Source organism: Pipra filicauda, unplaced genomic scaffold, assembly GCF_003945595.2.
Source record: "Pipra filicauda isolate LSUMZ 115617 unplaced genomic scaffold, ASM394559v2 scaffold193_size2426894_pilon, whole genome shotgun sequence".
NCBI lineage: Eukaryota > Metazoa > Chordata > Aves > Passeriformes > Pipridae > Pipra > Pipra filicauda.
Genome location: NW_024104302.1, coordinates 1,807,861 through 1,822,393, shown reverse-complemented (window position 1 = coordinate 1,822,393; position 14,533 = coordinate 1,807,861). Strand labels below are relative to the sequence as shown.

General features: G+C 66.2%; 4 protein-coding genes across 4 annotated transcripts; all 4 read left to right on the top strand.

The window, feature by feature from the left end:
• The first annotated feature begins 924 nt into the window (after positions 1-924).
• NAGLU (N-acetyl-alpha-glucosaminidase) lies at positions 925-4,698 on the top strand. Its single transcript, XM_027748088.2, has 6 exons — positions 925-1,387; positions 1,522-1,669; positions 1,744-1,890; positions 2,066-2,151; positions 2,325-2,581; positions 2,816-4,698. The coding sequence occupies exons 1-6, from the start codon at positions 984-986 to the stop codon at positions 4,030-4,032; spliced, it is 2,259 nt and encodes a 752-aa protein (XP_027603889.1). The 5' UTR covers positions 925-983; the 3' UTR covers positions 4,033-4,698.
• A 386-nt stretch (positions 4,699-5,084) lies between these two features.
• Positions 5,085-6,718, top strand: HSD17B1 (hydroxysteroid 17-beta dehydrogenase 1). Its single transcript, XM_027748099.2, has 6 exons — positions 5,085-5,181; positions 5,348-5,509; positions 5,776-5,955; positions 6,032-6,125; positions 6,232-6,415; positions 6,487-6,718. Exons 1-6 carry the CDS (start codon positions 5,085-5,087, stop codon positions 6,655-6,657), a joined length of 888 nt encoding a protein of 295 aa, XP_027603900.2. The 3' UTR covers positions 6,658-6,718.
• A 154-nt stretch (positions 6,719-6,872) lies between these two features.
• On the top strand, positions 6,873-10,854 carry COASY (Coenzyme A synthase). Its single transcript, XM_027747925.2, has 9 exons — positions 6,873-7,521; positions 7,825-8,039; positions 8,187-8,318; positions 8,518-8,707; positions 9,072-9,136; positions 9,768-9,852; positions 10,000-10,097; positions 10,178-10,324; positions 10,586-10,854. The coding sequence occupies exons 1-9, from the start codon at positions 6,912-6,914 to the stop codon at positions 10,652-10,654; spliced, it is 1,611 nt and encodes a 536-aa protein (XP_027603726.1). The 5' UTR covers positions 6,873-6,911; the 3' UTR covers positions 10,655-10,854.
• A 105-nt stretch (positions 10,855-10,959) lies between these two features.
• Positions 10,960-14,458, top strand: MLX (MAX dimerization protein MLX). The gene is made up of 8 exons (XM_027747649.2): positions 10,960-11,199; positions 11,460-11,496; positions 11,608-11,697; positions 12,014-12,120; positions 12,302-12,401; positions 12,663-12,762; positions 12,992-13,193; positions 13,289-14,458. Exons 1-8 carry the CDS (start codon positions 11,158-11,160, stop codon positions 13,343-13,345), a joined length of 735 nt encoding a protein of 244 aa, XP_027603450.1. The 5' UTR covers positions 10,960-11,157; the 3' UTR covers positions 13,346-14,458.
• The last annotated feature ends 75 nt before the right edge of the window (positions 14,459-14,533 follow it).

Genomic DNA, 14,533 nt, shown 5'->3' with positions numbered 1-14,533 from the left:
CGCTGTGTTTCCCGTCTCCTGATGTCCCGGCAGGGCAGGAGCTGCGCTGCATTGCCCCCACCACCACCAGTGTCCCGCACCCCTCGGACGAGGGGCCGGCTCCCCGCCGTCCCGGGGGATGCTCTCCTACCGCTATGGGTACCGGCAGTCCCGGGGGATGCTCTCCTCTTTCACCCGCTCCCCTGCGCTCTTGCACCACTCCCGAGTGCAATCACAATATTTCTGCCCGTTTCCATGGCTCCGGGGCCACAGGGCAGCCCTGGGGGCTCCCGTAGGCTGAGCTAGGGACGTTCGGGGAGCCCCGCTCTCCCCCGCCCGTGCCCCGGACCGCCCCGCAGCCGGGCTCTGTCCTGGCAGTGCCCACGAATGGCCCTGGAGCTGAGAGAGACCCCGGCAGCCCGCCCCGCTCCCTGGCGGGGTTCCCTCCCGACGGTCCGGCCCGGGCCCCTCGGGGCGGAGGGGGAGGCCGGGCCCGGGGCCGCTCCGCGCGGTGCTGGGGCAGCCGGGGCGTTCCCCGGCCCCGGGGCACCGGCGGCGGCCCCGCTGCCCGGTCTCGCAGCGCCCCCGCCCGGCCGGAGCGGGGCCCGGGCTGGCGGATGCTCCGGGACCGCCCCGGCCCGGTTTGCCCCAGGGGCGGGGAGCCGTCACGGGTGGGAAACGCGAAATGTCCGGAGCTGCCGGTGCCAGACTCGCCCCGGCCGGGCAGCCCCGGCGGGGGTCCCGTCCCGCGGGGGTCCCCCTAAGCGGGCGGGGAAGGGGCCGCGGTGGCCCCGGAGCACAGGCAGCGCCTGTCCCCAGCCCTGGCCCGGTATGTCCCCGCTCCGAGGGGCCGGAGCCCGCCCACTGAACCAACCCTGCTCCGCCCTGTGCCCGGTACCCGCTCAGGCCCGGCCCCGCCGCCAGGCCCGCCCAGCGCCGCGGGGCCGGGAGAGGCGGGACGGTACCGGGAGAGGCGGGGCCTGGCGCAGGGGAAGGAAGCTGCGATGGAAGCGCGGCGGGGACTGGGACCCGGACCGGCACCGGGGCTGGCGCTGCCGTTTCTGCTCCTGTTGGCGGCGGCGGCGGCGCGGGCGGGGGACGCGCGGCAGGAGGCGGCGGTGCGGGCGCTGGCGCGGCGCCTGCTCGGCCCGCGGGCCGCCGCCGTGTCGCTGTCGGTGGAGCCGGCGCTGGCGGCGGGCGGGCCCGACGCGTACCGGCTGTGGTCGCCGCCCGGCGCCGCCGTGGCCGTGGCCGTGACGGGCTCCAGCGGCGTGGCGGCGGCCGCCGGCCTCTACCGCTACCTGCGCGACTTCTGCGGCTGCCACCTGTCCTGGTCCGGGGCGCAGCTCCGCCTGCCCGACCCGCTGCCGCGGCTGCGGGCCGAGATCCGCGCCGCCGCCCCCGGCAGGTAACGGCAGGTAACGGGGCCGCGGGGCCGCGCGGCGCCGCTCACGCCTCGTTAGCGCGGGACAAGGCGCCGTTATGTAACGGGGGCCCCGGGGGCGCGGGGCGGCCCGGGCGCAGCCTCCGCCGCTCCCGCAGGTACCGCTACTACCAGAACGTGTGCGCCCAGAGCTACTCCTTCGCCTGGTGGGACTGGGCGCGCTGGGAGCGGGAGATCGATTGGATGGCGCTGAGCGGCATCAACCTGGCGCCGGCCTTCGCTGGGCAGGAGGCGGTGTGGCAGCGGGTGAGGAGCGGGGCCGGGAGGGCGGCGGGGACCGGGAGACACCGGGACCGGCTGACGCCCGGCGCCCGGCGCAGGTTTACCGCAACCTCGGGCTGAACCAGTCGGAGATCGACAAGTACTTCACGGGCCCCGCGTTCCTGGCCTGGAACAGGATGGGGAACCTCCGCCGCTGGGCCGGACCGCTGCCGCCTGCCTGGCACCTCAAGCAGCTCTACCTGCAGGTACCGGGGCAGCCATGCCTGTCCGAGGCAGACCCCTGCCACCCCGTGCCCTGGCCGCACTCAGGGAGCCTCGAGGACCCCCGTGTCCCTCCCCGAGCTCCAGCAGCTCTTGGAGCCCCTCGCAAGGAGGCGTGGGCTCCTCTCTCCCTGCTCTCTCCCTCCTTCTCTCTCCCAGTACCGGATCCTGGAGCGGATGCGCTCGCTGGGGATGACTACAGTGCTGCCAGCCTTCGCGGGCCATGTGCCGCAGGGGATCCTTCGGTAGGTGCTGCCCTCGCTCTGCCCTGGACCCTTTCCAGGGTCACACCTTCGGCATAATGGCACCTATAGCACCTCCCACCTGCAGCTTCCCCGAGAGGGTGCACTGTCCCTGCAGGGGCACAGTGCTCCTGTCCTGCCTTGTTCCTGATCCCCATCTCTACCGTCTGGCGCAGGGTCTTCCCACGTGTGAATGCCACTCGCCTGGGGGGCTGGAGCCACTTCGACTGCACCTACTCATGTATCTACCTGCTGGACCCGGAGGACCCCATGTTCCAGGTGATCGGGACCCTCTTCCTGAAGGAGCTGATCAAGGAATTCGGCACAGACCACGTCTATAGTGCCGACACCTTCAATGAGATGACCCCCCTCTCCTCTGACCCTGCCTATCTCTCGAGGGTCAGCAATGCTGTCTTCAGGTCGATGACAGGAGGTGGGTCAGTGTGCGGTGCTGGCCCAGCTGTGAGGCTCCAGGTGGGATAACTGGGGCTGGGGAAGGAGGCTGTGGGCCCCATGCAAGCGCTGAGCTGCCTGTGCTCGACAGACCCCGTTGGTGCCAGACCCTCAAAGCCCCTTCCACGAGGGGTGGTTGGTGGCCCCAGGGCCTCCTGGGACACCTGTGGGCCCTGCCTGGAGGGGACCTCACCCTGTGTTCCTCCATCCCCAGCTGACCCCGAGGCGCTGTGGCTGATGCAGGGCTGGCTCTTCCAGCACCAGCCAGACTTCTGGCACCCGGCACAGGTGCGGGCCCTCCTGCACGGTGTGCCCCTCGGCAAGATGATTGTTCTTGACCTCTTTGCTGAGTCCAAACCTGTCTACCAGTGGACAGAATCCTTCTACGGGCAACCCTTCATCTGGTGCATGCTGCACAACTTCGGGGGCAACCACGGCCTCTTTGGCACCGTGGAGGCCATCAACCATGGCCCCTTCATGGCTCAGCGCTTCCCCAACTCCACCATGGTGGGCACGGGGCTGGTGCCTGAGGGTATCGAGCAGAACGACATGGTGTACGAGCTGATGAATGAGCTGGGCTGGCGGCAGGAGCCCCTCGACCTCCCCAGCTGGGTGTCCCGCTACGCCGAGCGCCGCTATGGCGCCCCGAACGCTGCTGCAGCCGGCGCCTGGCGCCTGCTCCTCCGCAGCGTGTACAACTGCACCGGCGTCTGCGTCAACCACAACCGCAGCCCGCTGGTGCGCCGGCCCTCGCTGCACATGGACACAGAGCTCTGGTACAACGCCAGCGATGTGTACGAGGCCTGGCGCCTGCTGCTGAGCGCCAGCGCCGAGCTGGGCTCCAGCCCCCTCTTCCGCTACGACCTGGTGGACGTGACGCGGCAGGCGGCCCAGCAGCTGGTGAGCAACTACTACCTGGACATCCGCAGCGCTTTCCAGAGGCACGCACTGCCAGAGCTGCTGACAGCCGGTGGCGTGCTGGTGTACGACCTGCTGCCCGAGCTGGACAGCCTCCTCTCCAGCCACAGCCTCTTCCTGCTCGGCCGCTGGCTGGAGAGTGCCCGTGCCATGGCCACCAGCGACCGGGAGGCAGAGCAGTACGAGCTGAACGCCCGGAACCAGGTGACACTCTGGGGGCCCAGTGGGAACATCCTGGACTATGCCAACAAGCAGCTGGGGGGGCTGGTGCTGGACTACTATGGAGTGCGCTGGAGCCTCTTCGTCTCTGTGCTGGTGGAAAGCCTCAACTCGGGCCGCCCCTTCCACCAGGACGAGTTCAACCAGGCTGTCTTCCAAGTGGAGAGAGGCTTCGTCTACAACAAGAAGCACTACCCGGCCGTGCCAGCTGGGGACACACTGGAGATCTCCAGGAAGCTGTTCCTCAAATACTACCCCAGTGCCCTGTGGCGCAGCCGGGCTGGGCTGGCATGACTTTGGACTGTGCCTCCGGAGCCTCCTCCAGGAAGGGAGAGGAAGGGAGGGCAGAGCCCTCGTGCCCTCCTGGTCAAGGCTCCTGCAACTCCTGACCTGATGGCTGCGTCCTGGCTGTACTGGAAGGGGGGCACAGAGCCCTAGTGGTACCCAGCCAGCCTAGACCCCTTGTTTCTCCTGTGTAGGCAGAACGTGCCCTGAGGGGGGCTAGCAGATGGATGAGGGGCAGGCTGTGCCCCAGGGACACATCCTGCACTGTGCTCTGTGCCCAGCCCTGCCTGTCTGCCCTGAGCCTATACCCTGGAAAGCTGGGCTGCCCCAGTGCTCCCAGTTGGAAGCTTGGGGGAATTCTGCAGAGGGTCAGGACAGACGTGTCCCTGCTGTGGGGCCCTGGCTGGCTTGCAGGGGCAGTGATGGTGGAGAAGCAGACAGGGAGGTGGCAGTGGTGTGGGGGCAGAGCAGCCCTGGACCCCAGTGCCTGTGGGGACCCAGTACTGCATGGCCCTGCCCATGTTTGGTGCCTTCTGTATCATAAAAGACTTAGTGGCATTTCCTGCAGCATTGCTGGGGCCGTGCTCCATCAGGATGTGGTTTTTGAGGCCTTTTCTCCAGCTGGAGCTCAGGTAGAGCCCAGCTGTGGAGCAAATAAAGACTTTTATTCTCCTATGCGTGTCCAACTCGTCTCCCCAGTGCAGGACTGTGTGGAACACAAGGGGTAGAGGAGCAGCTTGGCTCTAAGCCCACATAGCAGGAATAATGCATTGCCAGGCAAGTCCTGGGAGCTGGAGCGCCTGGCACAGCACAGCGTGACTGGTGACTGGTGCGGATTCCCCGGGGCTGCGGCTCCCCTTGTGCCCCAGAGCCTCCCCCTGCAGGTCGTTATCGCAGCACCTGCGAGAGCACCAAGGCGCAGGGAGCCCCAGGCACGCGCAGGGAGGTCTGTGGAGGGGCCTTGAGATAAGGCAGCAGACACAACAATGTGGGGTGGGGTGGAGGGACCCCCCTCCCAGCCCTTTTAAGCAGCACGGCCCCCTCGGCCAGCACTGCTTGCCATGGAGAGAACCACGGTGCTGATCACGGGCTGCTCCTCGGGCATCGGGCTGGGACTGGCCGCACGCCTGGCGGCCGACAGCACTCGCCGGTTCAAAGGTAAAGGGACAATGCTGCCCTGGGGGGTCCAGCACCCCTGGGGGTCTCTGGGCTGGGCCAGGCAACACCTCAACAAGGACAGACAGTGCCTGGGGGTGGGCTGGGGTCAGCCCTGTGGGGGGTGGGCTCTGTGGCCTCGCTGCCCACGGCCACGCTCTCTCCTCAGTTTACGCCACCATGCGTGACCTGGCCAAGGGCGAGCGGCTGCTGGAGCACTTGGGCAGCCACTGCCCTGACACGCTGGAGGTCCTGCAGCTCGATGTCACTGACCCACACTCACTGGCAGCCGCCGTGCAGCGGGTGCAGGAGCAGCGCCTGGACGTGTTGGGTATGACTCTTCCCGTTACCCCCGCTGTCCCTTGGGTGGCTGGGGGGACATCTCCAGGGTCACAAGCCTCCCAGAATATAGATGCCAAATCATGGGAGATGCCAGTATCCTGGGGCTGGCACATGTTCAGTGGGGCAGGCGTGCAGGAGATGGGTTTGGGGGTGCCAAGGGCTCATCAGCACGGAAAGGCCCCCCCATTCCTGCCTTCTAGCACTCGGTGGTGTGGGGGGGCTGCAGTGCCTGGCTGACTGCACCTTGCCCAGCAGTCTGCAACGCGGGGGTGGGACTGATGGGACCTCTGGAGACCTGCTCCGATCAGGCCATGAAAACCCTCTTCGATGTGAACTTCTTTGGGGCCGTCCGCACCATCCAGGCATTCCTGCCCGCCATGAAGCGTTGCAGGGCCGGGCGGATCATTGTTTCCAGCAGCATCGGGGGGCTGCAAGGTGGGACACCCGGCACCCTGGGGCGTGGAGAGCCGCGGGGAAGAGCCCCGGTGCTCAGGGTGCGGCTCTGCCCCAGGGCTACCCTTCAATGCCGTGTACTGCGCCAGCAAGTTTGCAGTGGAGGGGCTGTGCGAGAGCCTGGCCATCGTCCTGCGCCCCTTCAACATCCAGTGAGTGCCGGCGGTGCCGCAGGGGTTGGATCCTGCAGACCGCCCACCGGGACGGGGAGATGCCAGGGCCGGGATACGGTGTCATCTCACGCGCTCCTTCCCGCAGTGTGACACTGGTGGAGTGCGGGCCCGTCCACACCAGCTTCCTGGCCAACCTACAGTGCCCGGACCCCGAGGGCAGCGAGCTGGAGGGCCTGGACGCCGAGACGCGGGGGCTGTACCGCCGATACCTGCGGCACTGCCAAAGCCTCTTCCGCGACACGGCCCAGGAGGTGGAGGACGTCCTGCCGGTCAGTCCGCGCGGGACGGGGGTGGCCGTGGAGCCGCGCCGGAGACGGCTCTGACCCCTCTGCGGTGCCAGGTGTTCCTGGAGGCCATCGTCAGCCTCTGCCCGCCCCTGCGCTGCGCCAGCACCCAGCTCCTCGCCCCGCTTTGGCGCCTGCGGCTCGGCAGCCCCGACGGCTCCGCGTACGTCCGCGCCATGCACGACTTCGTGTTCGGCGGCAGCGAAGTCAGCGGGGACCAGCCCTGAGCGGAGCCGCCGGGACACCGGGACCCGCTGCCGTGCGGGATCGGTCCTGCCGTGTCCCCAATAAAGCCCTTTGCATCCGCACAGCTCCGGTTCCGTCCCTGTCGCTCAGTCTCGGCCGGGCGGGGCCGCACTGGGGCCGGGCCTGCCGGTCTCCTCCTCCCGCGGGCGGAGCCGCGCCGGGGCTGCCCGGGAGGCGGTGCCGTTCCGGTGCCGGTCCCGTCCCCGTTCCGGTCGGCGGCGCATCCGGCGGGGCGATGCCGCCCTTCCCCTCGGGGCTGCTGGTGCTGACGGCGCCGCTGCCCGCGCTGCCCCGGCGGGCGGCGGGGCTGGTGGCGGCGGCGGCGGGGCTGGTGGCGGGGCCGCTGTACGTGCACCTGCAGCCGGGGCTGCGGCTGAGCGGCCCCGCCGGCCCCGGCCCCGCCGCGCCGCCCGCGGGCCCCGCGCTGCTGCGGGCTCTGGCCGCGCTGTACGAGGCGGCGGCGGCGCGGCGGGGGCTGGACCTGCGCGTCCTGCTCGGCCCCGGCCGCCGCCTGGCACGGCCGCCCCGTGTCCTGCTGGCGGCCGCCGCCGAGGCGCCGGGGCCGCCGGAGCCGGTGCAGCTCGGGCTGCAGCGCCTGGCCGCGGCCGTGTACGGCTGCCCGCCGAGCCTGCCCGCGATGCTGCTGGGCGAGGACACCGGCGGCGGGGACCCCGAGGGGGACCCCGAGCAGGATCCCGACGCGACGCTCCCCGAATTCTTGGACGTGGCGGTCGGCGGCACCTTCGACCGGCTCCACGGCGCCCACCGGCTCCTGCTCAGCGCCTGCTGCCTCCTGGCCCGGCGGCGGCTCCTGGCTGGGGTGGCCGACGGAGACCTGCTCCGCCGTGAGTCCGGGGTGACCGAGGGGTCAGCCCGGTGCTGGCCGGGGCAGGGCGGTGATCTGGGGGACCGCTGACACGGGGGAGCCTGGCAGCCACCCACCCAAAGCGGTGCCACCCAGGCAAGGTGACACCGGGTACCCGGTGGGGACCTGGTGTCCTGTCCACAGCTAGCAAGGTGTGTGGGTGCAGCGGGAGCAAGGGCAGGAGGGAGTAGCCACTCAAAGTCATGGACGAGTTTTGTCTCCCTTCTCCTGGTCTTGTTTTTCTGTCACTCTTGTGCTTCCCCACCCTCCCGGCACCTGGTAGACAAGGTTCTGCCGGAGCTGATCGAGCCCTACGAGCTGCGGGCAGCAAAGCTCCGCGAGTTCCTGGAGGATGTGAAGCCCTCGCTGAGCTACGACATCGTGCCTCTGGCCGACCCCTTCGGCCCCTCAGTCACAGACCCCGACTTGCAGTGCCTGGTGGTCAGCGAGGAGACCCGCCGGGGAGGGGAGGCTGTGAATAGGAAGAGGCTTGAACATGTAATTCCCGCGCCAGAGCCCAGGGCTGCCCCTGCCCCCCTCTCGCCCCTGCCTGCCACTGCCTGGGGGCAAATCGGGTCTCAGTTCTCCCCTTCACCCGCCACACTCCTACAGCTGATGGTACTTGGGGCTTCCTTCTCTCCTCAGGGGCTCCCTGAGCTGGCTCTCCATGAGATCCAGTTGATGAAGGACCCTGACCACCAACAGAACGAGGAGGAGAAGATCAGCTCCTCCAGCCTCCGGCAGAGGCTGCTGGGGACGCTGCTGCAGCCCCCACGGGTGAGGGAGAACCACGGCTGTGATGGGAGCAGTGTGCCCGGGAGGAGGGGTGGGAATCTTGGGATCCACAGTTTGGCAATGCTCTTGCTGCTCTGCAGGCCAGATCCTTTCATGCCCATCTCCAGGCTGGGGCATTGGGATCCTTCTCCAGCAAAGCCCAGTCCTCCGTTTGCTGCCATGGCTTTCCTTCTTCCCTTAGCGAGACCCGGCCTTGCCATCACGCCCGTATGTGATTGGGCTCACTGGGGGCACTGGGAGTGGGAAAACCTCCATCGCCAAACTCCTGGGGCACCTGGGCGCCTTTGTCATCGATGCCGACAAGCTGGGCCACGCCGTCTATGTCCCTGGTGGCCCGGCCTACGAGCAAGTAGTGGCAGCCTTTGGGGCAGGTAGAGCCACCAGAGGTTGTGGGAAGGACTGGGAGGAGGAGGGGGAGGGAGGGGTGTCCCAACATCCCAAGGAGCCCTGGCCTGTGTCCCCCTCCTGTCCCATGGGTTTTGGGCTCCCCAAATGTCATGTGTCCCATGTCAGAACTGCTGGTGGGGAAGGCTGAACTGGGCTGCTGTTTGCCTGGGATGAGCTCTCCCCTGTCCTTTTCATGAGTCAGGTGAAGAGCTGCCAGGTCAGATCTTACAGGCCCTTTCTGTGTCCTGTTGAGAGCCCTGTGCCAAAGATGTTTCCCTGACCCAGGCTTGCCCCAGGGATGGGAGTTGGGTTTGTTCCTGCCAAACCTGTTGTTCTTCTGTCTTGCAGAGATCTTGAATGAAGATGGGACGATTAACAGGAAAGTCCTTGGGGCCAAAGTGTTTGGAAACCAGGTAGAAGCAGCACAGAGACTCAGTGTTTAATCCCATGAGCCAGGGGAGCTCTCCCCTTCTGTTGAGGCTTTTTAGTTTTCAGTCCTTTGAACTGATGACACCTTCCTGGCTACACTTCCTGTCAGTGACAGGGCAGGACAGATCTGTCTCTGTAGCTGAGTCAGCAGCTGTGCTGGACATAGTCCTCTTGCCCTGCAGCTGCTGCTGTCTCCCCATCCCTGTCCCCTCTATCCCATGCTTTTCCTTCACCCAGTGTGGAGCAACAGCCCTGACGTATGTGGAGCTGGTGCTCTCTGCCCCTTGTACCCGAGGGAGCTCAGTGACACCTGACCTTGCTGGTGGGGCCAGTGCTCAGCCTGTGGCTCCGGTGCTGCCCCAGCCCCAGGTGGAGGCAGCTTGAGGGGTCCCCTGGGTGGATGGGTCTCATGTGGGTGCTGCTGCACTGGGACCTCACTGTGCTGAGGGGCAGCAGAGACCAAGGGTCTGCTATGCCTGGCAGGGCAAGGAAAATAATACCCCCCCACCTTCCTGGGTGCCCCCTGACTGCTGACAGCCACCATCCCCTCGTTGGCTGCCCAGGAGTTCTGAGGGTAAAGGACCAAATCCTGAATCCTGCCCTGGTCCTTTGTAGGAGCGGCTGAAGAGCCTGACAGACATTGTGTGGCCTGAGATAGCCCGGATGGTGAGGGAGCAGATCCGGGAGGCCGACTCTCAAGGTAATGGGGGCAGCTCCATTGCAGCCTCAGCTCAGCAGTGAAGTGTCTGTGCTGCTGGAAGGGGGAAGCTGAGCCCAGGCTGGGCCAGAGCTGAGGAGCCATCGCTCCATCCATGGCCAGGCACTGAGGAATGCCCTTCTTCCGCAGGGAAGGCCGTGTGTGTGCTGGATGCTGCTGTGCTGCTGGAGGCCGGGTGGCAGAACATGGTCCATGAGGTGTGGACGGCCATCATCCCAGAGGAGGAGGTGAGCCATGCCCTGGGCCCCTCGCTCGCTGCCAGAGCTGGTCCTCAGCCTCCCCTGAGTGTCCCCTCTGTCCCTGCCAGGCCGTGAGGCGCATTGTGGCCAGGGATGGGCTGAGCGAGGAGGCCGCTCGCTGCCGGCTGCAGAGCCAGATGACCAACAGGCAGCGGGTGGAGTGGGCACAGGTGGTGCTCTGCACCCTCTGGGAGCCAGATGTCACCCGGCAGCAGGTGAGCCCGGGGCTGCCGCAGCACTGGAGGTGTCCTGGGGGACCAGAGGGCTCAGTGCTGTGCCTGGGCTGGGCACTGTGTGCCTGGGTGTGCTCTCACCATCGAGGCTGCCTCTGGACACGGCCACAAGGGAGGGATTTGGGGATGTAGATGCAGCTGGGAAGGGAGAGGAGGCATGGGACCCTTGTGTGACCCTGTGCCAAGGTGCTGCTCTCGGGGTCCGTGGGCTCTGAGGTGCTGCCCCGGGTGGTTCTCTGGCAGGTGCAGAAGGCCTGGGACCTGCTGCAGCAGCGCTTGCGCCCAGAGGCCGGCCACGACCCCCACCTGTGAGGGGCAGTCCTGCACGGCCCTGGGAGGGTCCGTGTCCACCACTGCCCTGCGAGAGCCGGCGGACAGACCAGCGCGGGACCGAGCCCACCGAGCCCATCCGGCTCCATGGAGGGGCCGGGGCGTCCTGACGTCCCCCAGTGCGGGGGACCCCGCAGGGCTGAGCCCCGCTGGGTGCCAGTAAAGAGGCTGCTCCCACTGTGCATGTCCGTGTGCCGGTCCTGTGTCACTGTGCCAGTTCTGTCCTCCCACCCACCTCCACAGGGGCTCTGCTGCCCCCGGCCCCTCCCAGCTCCCATTATGGGCGTGGCCCCGGCGCTGCGGGGCTCGGGGGTGCCGCGCTGGGGACGCACGGCAGCGTTGACGTCACTGAAGATTACGTCACAATGACGGTGTCCTGACCATGACGTCACACCCACACAGAGGCGCGGGCGCCCCCTGGTGGCGGCTGCGAGGCGCGATTCCCGTCGGCCCCCGCGGCGGTCACATGACCGGGCGGGCGGAAGATGGCGGAGCCGCCGGGCGGGGGCGAGGACCCGTGGGGGAAGGTGGGGCCGGGCCGGGAGCGCCGCCGGGGCCACGGGGCGACGGGCGGGCGCCATGGAGGGCGGGCAGGCGGGCGGGATGAGCGCCGGGGCGAGGAGCGCGCGGGGGATCGCTGCCTGTGTGGGGGGCGGCGGCCGGAGATCCCAGCGGGGACGCAGCCCGGGGGTGGCGGGCACTGCTCGGGCGGGTCCGGGGGGGCTTCGGGGTCCGGGCCGCGGTCGCAGCCCGGCCCCGCTGACGTGTCTCCACCGGCCCCGCGCAGGTGGACGCGGCCTACGGCGACAATGGCCTGGACTCCGGTAGGTGCCACCCCCGCGCCAGGGTGGCAGCGGCCACCCGGGGACACCCCCTGTTCCTGCGTCCGGTGACACCCTGCGCTGGGCACTGACCCCGGGACACTCTTGTTTCAGCGCTCTTCATGGAGAACGCCCGGAAAAGCAGCATAGTGTCCCGGGCCAACAGCATCGGCTCTACCAGCGCCTCCTCTGTCCCCAACACAGGTGGGGTTTGGCCCCCGGGACCGCGGTGTCTCTGCTTTCGGGGGAGCCCAGCACCTGCCGGGCTCCAGCTCTGCCCTGCGCTAAGGGGGCTGGGCAGGGTTCCCACCCTGAGGAGGAGGAGGGAGGTGGTGGAAACAGCAGGTGCCTCCTGTGCAGCTCCACAGGGAGAGGGGAGAGGTCGGTGGGGCCCCTCGGGGCACTGTCCCTGGCCCAGCCTGCAGGAGCTGAGTGGGCAGGGGCTGTGCTGGGCCCAGAGCTGCCACAGCCCCCTCGTGCCTCTGCTTCCTCAACCCCGGGCCGTGCCCTGTCCCCACAGACGACGAGGACAGTGACTACCACCAGGAGCCCTACAAGGAGTCGTACAAGGACCGGCGCCGCCGCGCACACACCCAGGCTGAGCAGAAGCGCCGTGATGCCATCAAGGTGAGGGGAGAGCCGTATCCCACCCAGCGCTGCCCCTGTTGAGCTGCTGGATCTGCCCTCTCCAGGAGGCTCCTCGTGTGCTGGGAGCTGCCCTGGCCCTGATGGGCTGTGTGGTGGGAGCTGGGTGTGGGCCCAGCCCCACAGGGTGAACTCCACGTGCTGTGGCTCTGCTTCCCCCCAGAAAGGCTACGATGACCTGCAGGCCATCGTCCCCACCTGCGAGCAGCAGGATTTCTCTATCGGCTCCCAGAAGCTGAGCAAGGCCATTGTCCTCCAGAAAAGTGAGTCCCAAGGGGTGGGGAGATGGAAGGGGTTGCTGTCAATCCCCCAGAATGCCTCCCTAGAGCTGTGCAGGGCAGAGTTCAGCACCTTGGGACCTTGTGGTGCGATGAAGCTCTGGGGAGCTCAGGTGCTGCTCACCTGCACCTGCCTGTCCGCAGGCTGCAGCAGAAGCTGATGCTGCCCTTGCTTGGGCACCTCCCGTGGGGGTCTCAGGGGCCTGTGTGTGCTCCCAAATCCTCACTCTGTGTTTTCATGCTCAGCCATTGACTACATCCAGTTCCTGCACAAGGAAAAGAAGAAGCAGGAGGAGGAAGTTTCTACCCTCAGGAAAGATGTGATGGCCTTGAAGATCATGAAAGTGTAAGGGAAGAGCTGTCAGGGTCAAGCCCTCCTCCTGCTGTTCCCCCATGTCCTTGCAGGGAAGAGCTGCCAGGGGTCATCCAGAGGTTCTCTGGCTGGGAACAGGCCTGGAGCTTGGAGCTGAGCACAGGAGCTGGGTGTGGGAGCTGGGAGCAGGAGCTCAGAACCAGGAGCAGGAGCTGGGTGCAGACGCCTCACTGCTGACCTCGAGGCCCTATACTTGTTTCAGGAACTATGAGCAGATTGTGAAAGCTCATCAAGACAACCCAAACGAAGGGAAGGACCAGGTCTCTGATGAAGTGAAATTCAATGTTTTCCAAGGCATCATGGATTCCCTGTTCCAGTCCTTCAATGCCTCCATCTCTGTAACAAGTTTCCAGGAGCTCTCAGCATGTGTGTTCAGCTGGATCGAGGAGCACTGCAAGCCCCAGGTGAGCACTGGTGCCATGGCCCAGAGGGAGAGACAGTGGCATGGGGGCAGCTGTTGCCCTACAGACTGACTGACCGTGTCCCCTCTCTGCTGCAGACACTGCGGGACGTTGTCATCGGGGTTCTGCACCAGGTGAAGAGTCAGCTCTACTGAGCCTCCTCCGCTGCCTCTGTGCCCGTGGGGACAGGGCACCTCCTGTCTACGGGCCTGGGGGACAGGCACCCTCCTGGGCCCTCTCCCTCGTGGCTGTTTTTGAGCTTTTCTGAATTATTTATTGTATTCCCTCCGAAGCCCAACGGTGGCCATGCAGACACAGCTGCTCTGCTCGGTGTTACCGAGTCTTGGTAGGGACTGGGCAAGAGGGGAGGCAAAGGGAATGTGGAGCAGAGGAGTGAGGGCAGAGTCTGTGGCTCAGGCAGTGCTGTGAGGTTGCCTGTGCCACCGACTCTCCCTGCAGAGCTGACCCCGGAGCAGCTCTGCTCTGTGCCCTCAGGCCTCTGACAGCCCCGCTGACCCCGGCTGGGGAAATGCGATGAATGTGTGCTAAAAATGGTGGGTTTCTGGTGAAACAGTAGGAATAGATTCTCCCCAACTTCTGGGCTGTCTCCCCCCTCCCTCTGAAGCAGCTGTTTTGAGGCAGATGTGTTCTGGGAGAGCCTGTCAGTGCTGGCAGCAGGATGAGCCCCTCAGTGCCAGGGTGCTCCTGCAGCTGTGGGTTCCCTGGTAGGGACACAGGAAGTTCCTGCAAGCGCTGGACTGTATCCAGCTCCCTCTCGGGTTGGCTGTGGCTGTGCTGCACAGAATGTTCTGCAGCTGCAGCACAATGTGGCCACATGCACTTGCTGCCCCTCCTTAGAATTTTTAAACACACACATCCATGACCAGCCTTGATTTGATTTTTATTTTTGTAAATCACTGAAACGGTCCTGGAGTGCTGCCAGTGCCAGCTGTGCAGGCAGCTGCTCTCAGGGACACCTTTGCCCCTGTCTCACGCCCAGTTTGGGTCACAGCTCTGCCCAGCTGATGGTTGGTCATTGCCCAGAGTAATGGGATAGTGGGATTTGTTCTCCGTAACCATGTTTGTGCTCCTGCTCCAGGGGCACAGCCAGGGAGTGTTTATTTCAGGCTGTTTTGTTCCCAGAGCTGAGGAGGGAGTGTTGCTTCCTGCCTTGGGAGGAGGATGAGAAGTTTTACAGACCTCACACATGAAAGTGATGTATTTTTCTATTGAGAAAAGTAATTAAATATTGCTGAATGTTTTAGTGATTTTTCTGCTGCTGTGTTCCTAGAGCTGGGCCCTAGAGCCAGTAGTTTCCAGAAGCCCCTTCCAGTCTCTGTGGT

Bases quoted from the DNA above. Each gene is read 5' to 3' on its own strand.
- COASY (XM_027747925.2), top strand. From the start codon at position 6,912: ATGCCGCCCTTCCCCTCGGGGCTGCTGGTGCTGACGGCGCCGCTGCCC. The intron at 9,137-9,767 runs GTAGAAGCAGCA...GGTCCTTTGTAG, and splicing joins CCAAAGTGTTTGGAAACCAG to GAGCGGCTGAAGAGCCTGAC. The intron at 10,325-10,585 runs GTGAGCCCGGGG...GTTCTCTGGCAG, and splicing joins CAGATGTCACCCGGCAGCAG to GTGCAGAAGGCCTGGGACCT.
- HSD17B1 (XM_027748099.2), top strand. From the start codon at position 5,085: ATGGAGAGAACCACGGTGCTGATCACGGGCTGCTCCTCGGGCATCGGG. The intron at 5,510-5,775 runs GTATGACTCTTC...CTTGCCCAGCAG, and splicing joins GCAGCGCCTGGACGTGTTGG to TCTGCAACGCGGGGGTGGGA. The intron at 5,956-6,031 runs GTGGGACACCCG...GCTCTGCCCCAG, and splicing joins CAGCATCGGGGGGCTGCAAG to GGCTACCCTTCAATGCCGTG.
- NAGLU (XM_027748088.2), top strand. From the start codon at position 984: ATGGAAGCGCGGCGGGGACTGGGACCCGGACCGGCACCGGGGCTGGCG. The intron at 1,891-2,065 runs GTACCGGGGCAG...TCTCTCTCCCAG, and splicing joins TCAAGCAGCTCTACCTGCAG to TACCGGATCCTGGAGCGGAT. The intron at 2,582-2,815 runs GTGGGTCAGTGT...CTCCATCCCCAG, and splicing joins CTTCAGGTCGATGACAGGAG to CTGACCCCGAGGCGCTGTGG.
- MLX (XM_027747649.2), top strand. From the start codon at position 11,158: ATGGCGGAGCCGCCGGGCGGGGGCGAGGACCCGTGGGGGAAG. The intron at 11,497-11,607 runs GTAGGTGCCACC...CTCTTGTTTCAG, and splicing joins CGACAATGGCCTGGACTCCG to CGCTCTTCATGGAGAACGCC. The intron at 11,698-12,013 runs GTGGGGTTTGGC...CTGTCCCCACAG, and splicing joins CTCCTCTGTCCCCAACACAG to ACGACGAGGACAGTGACTAC.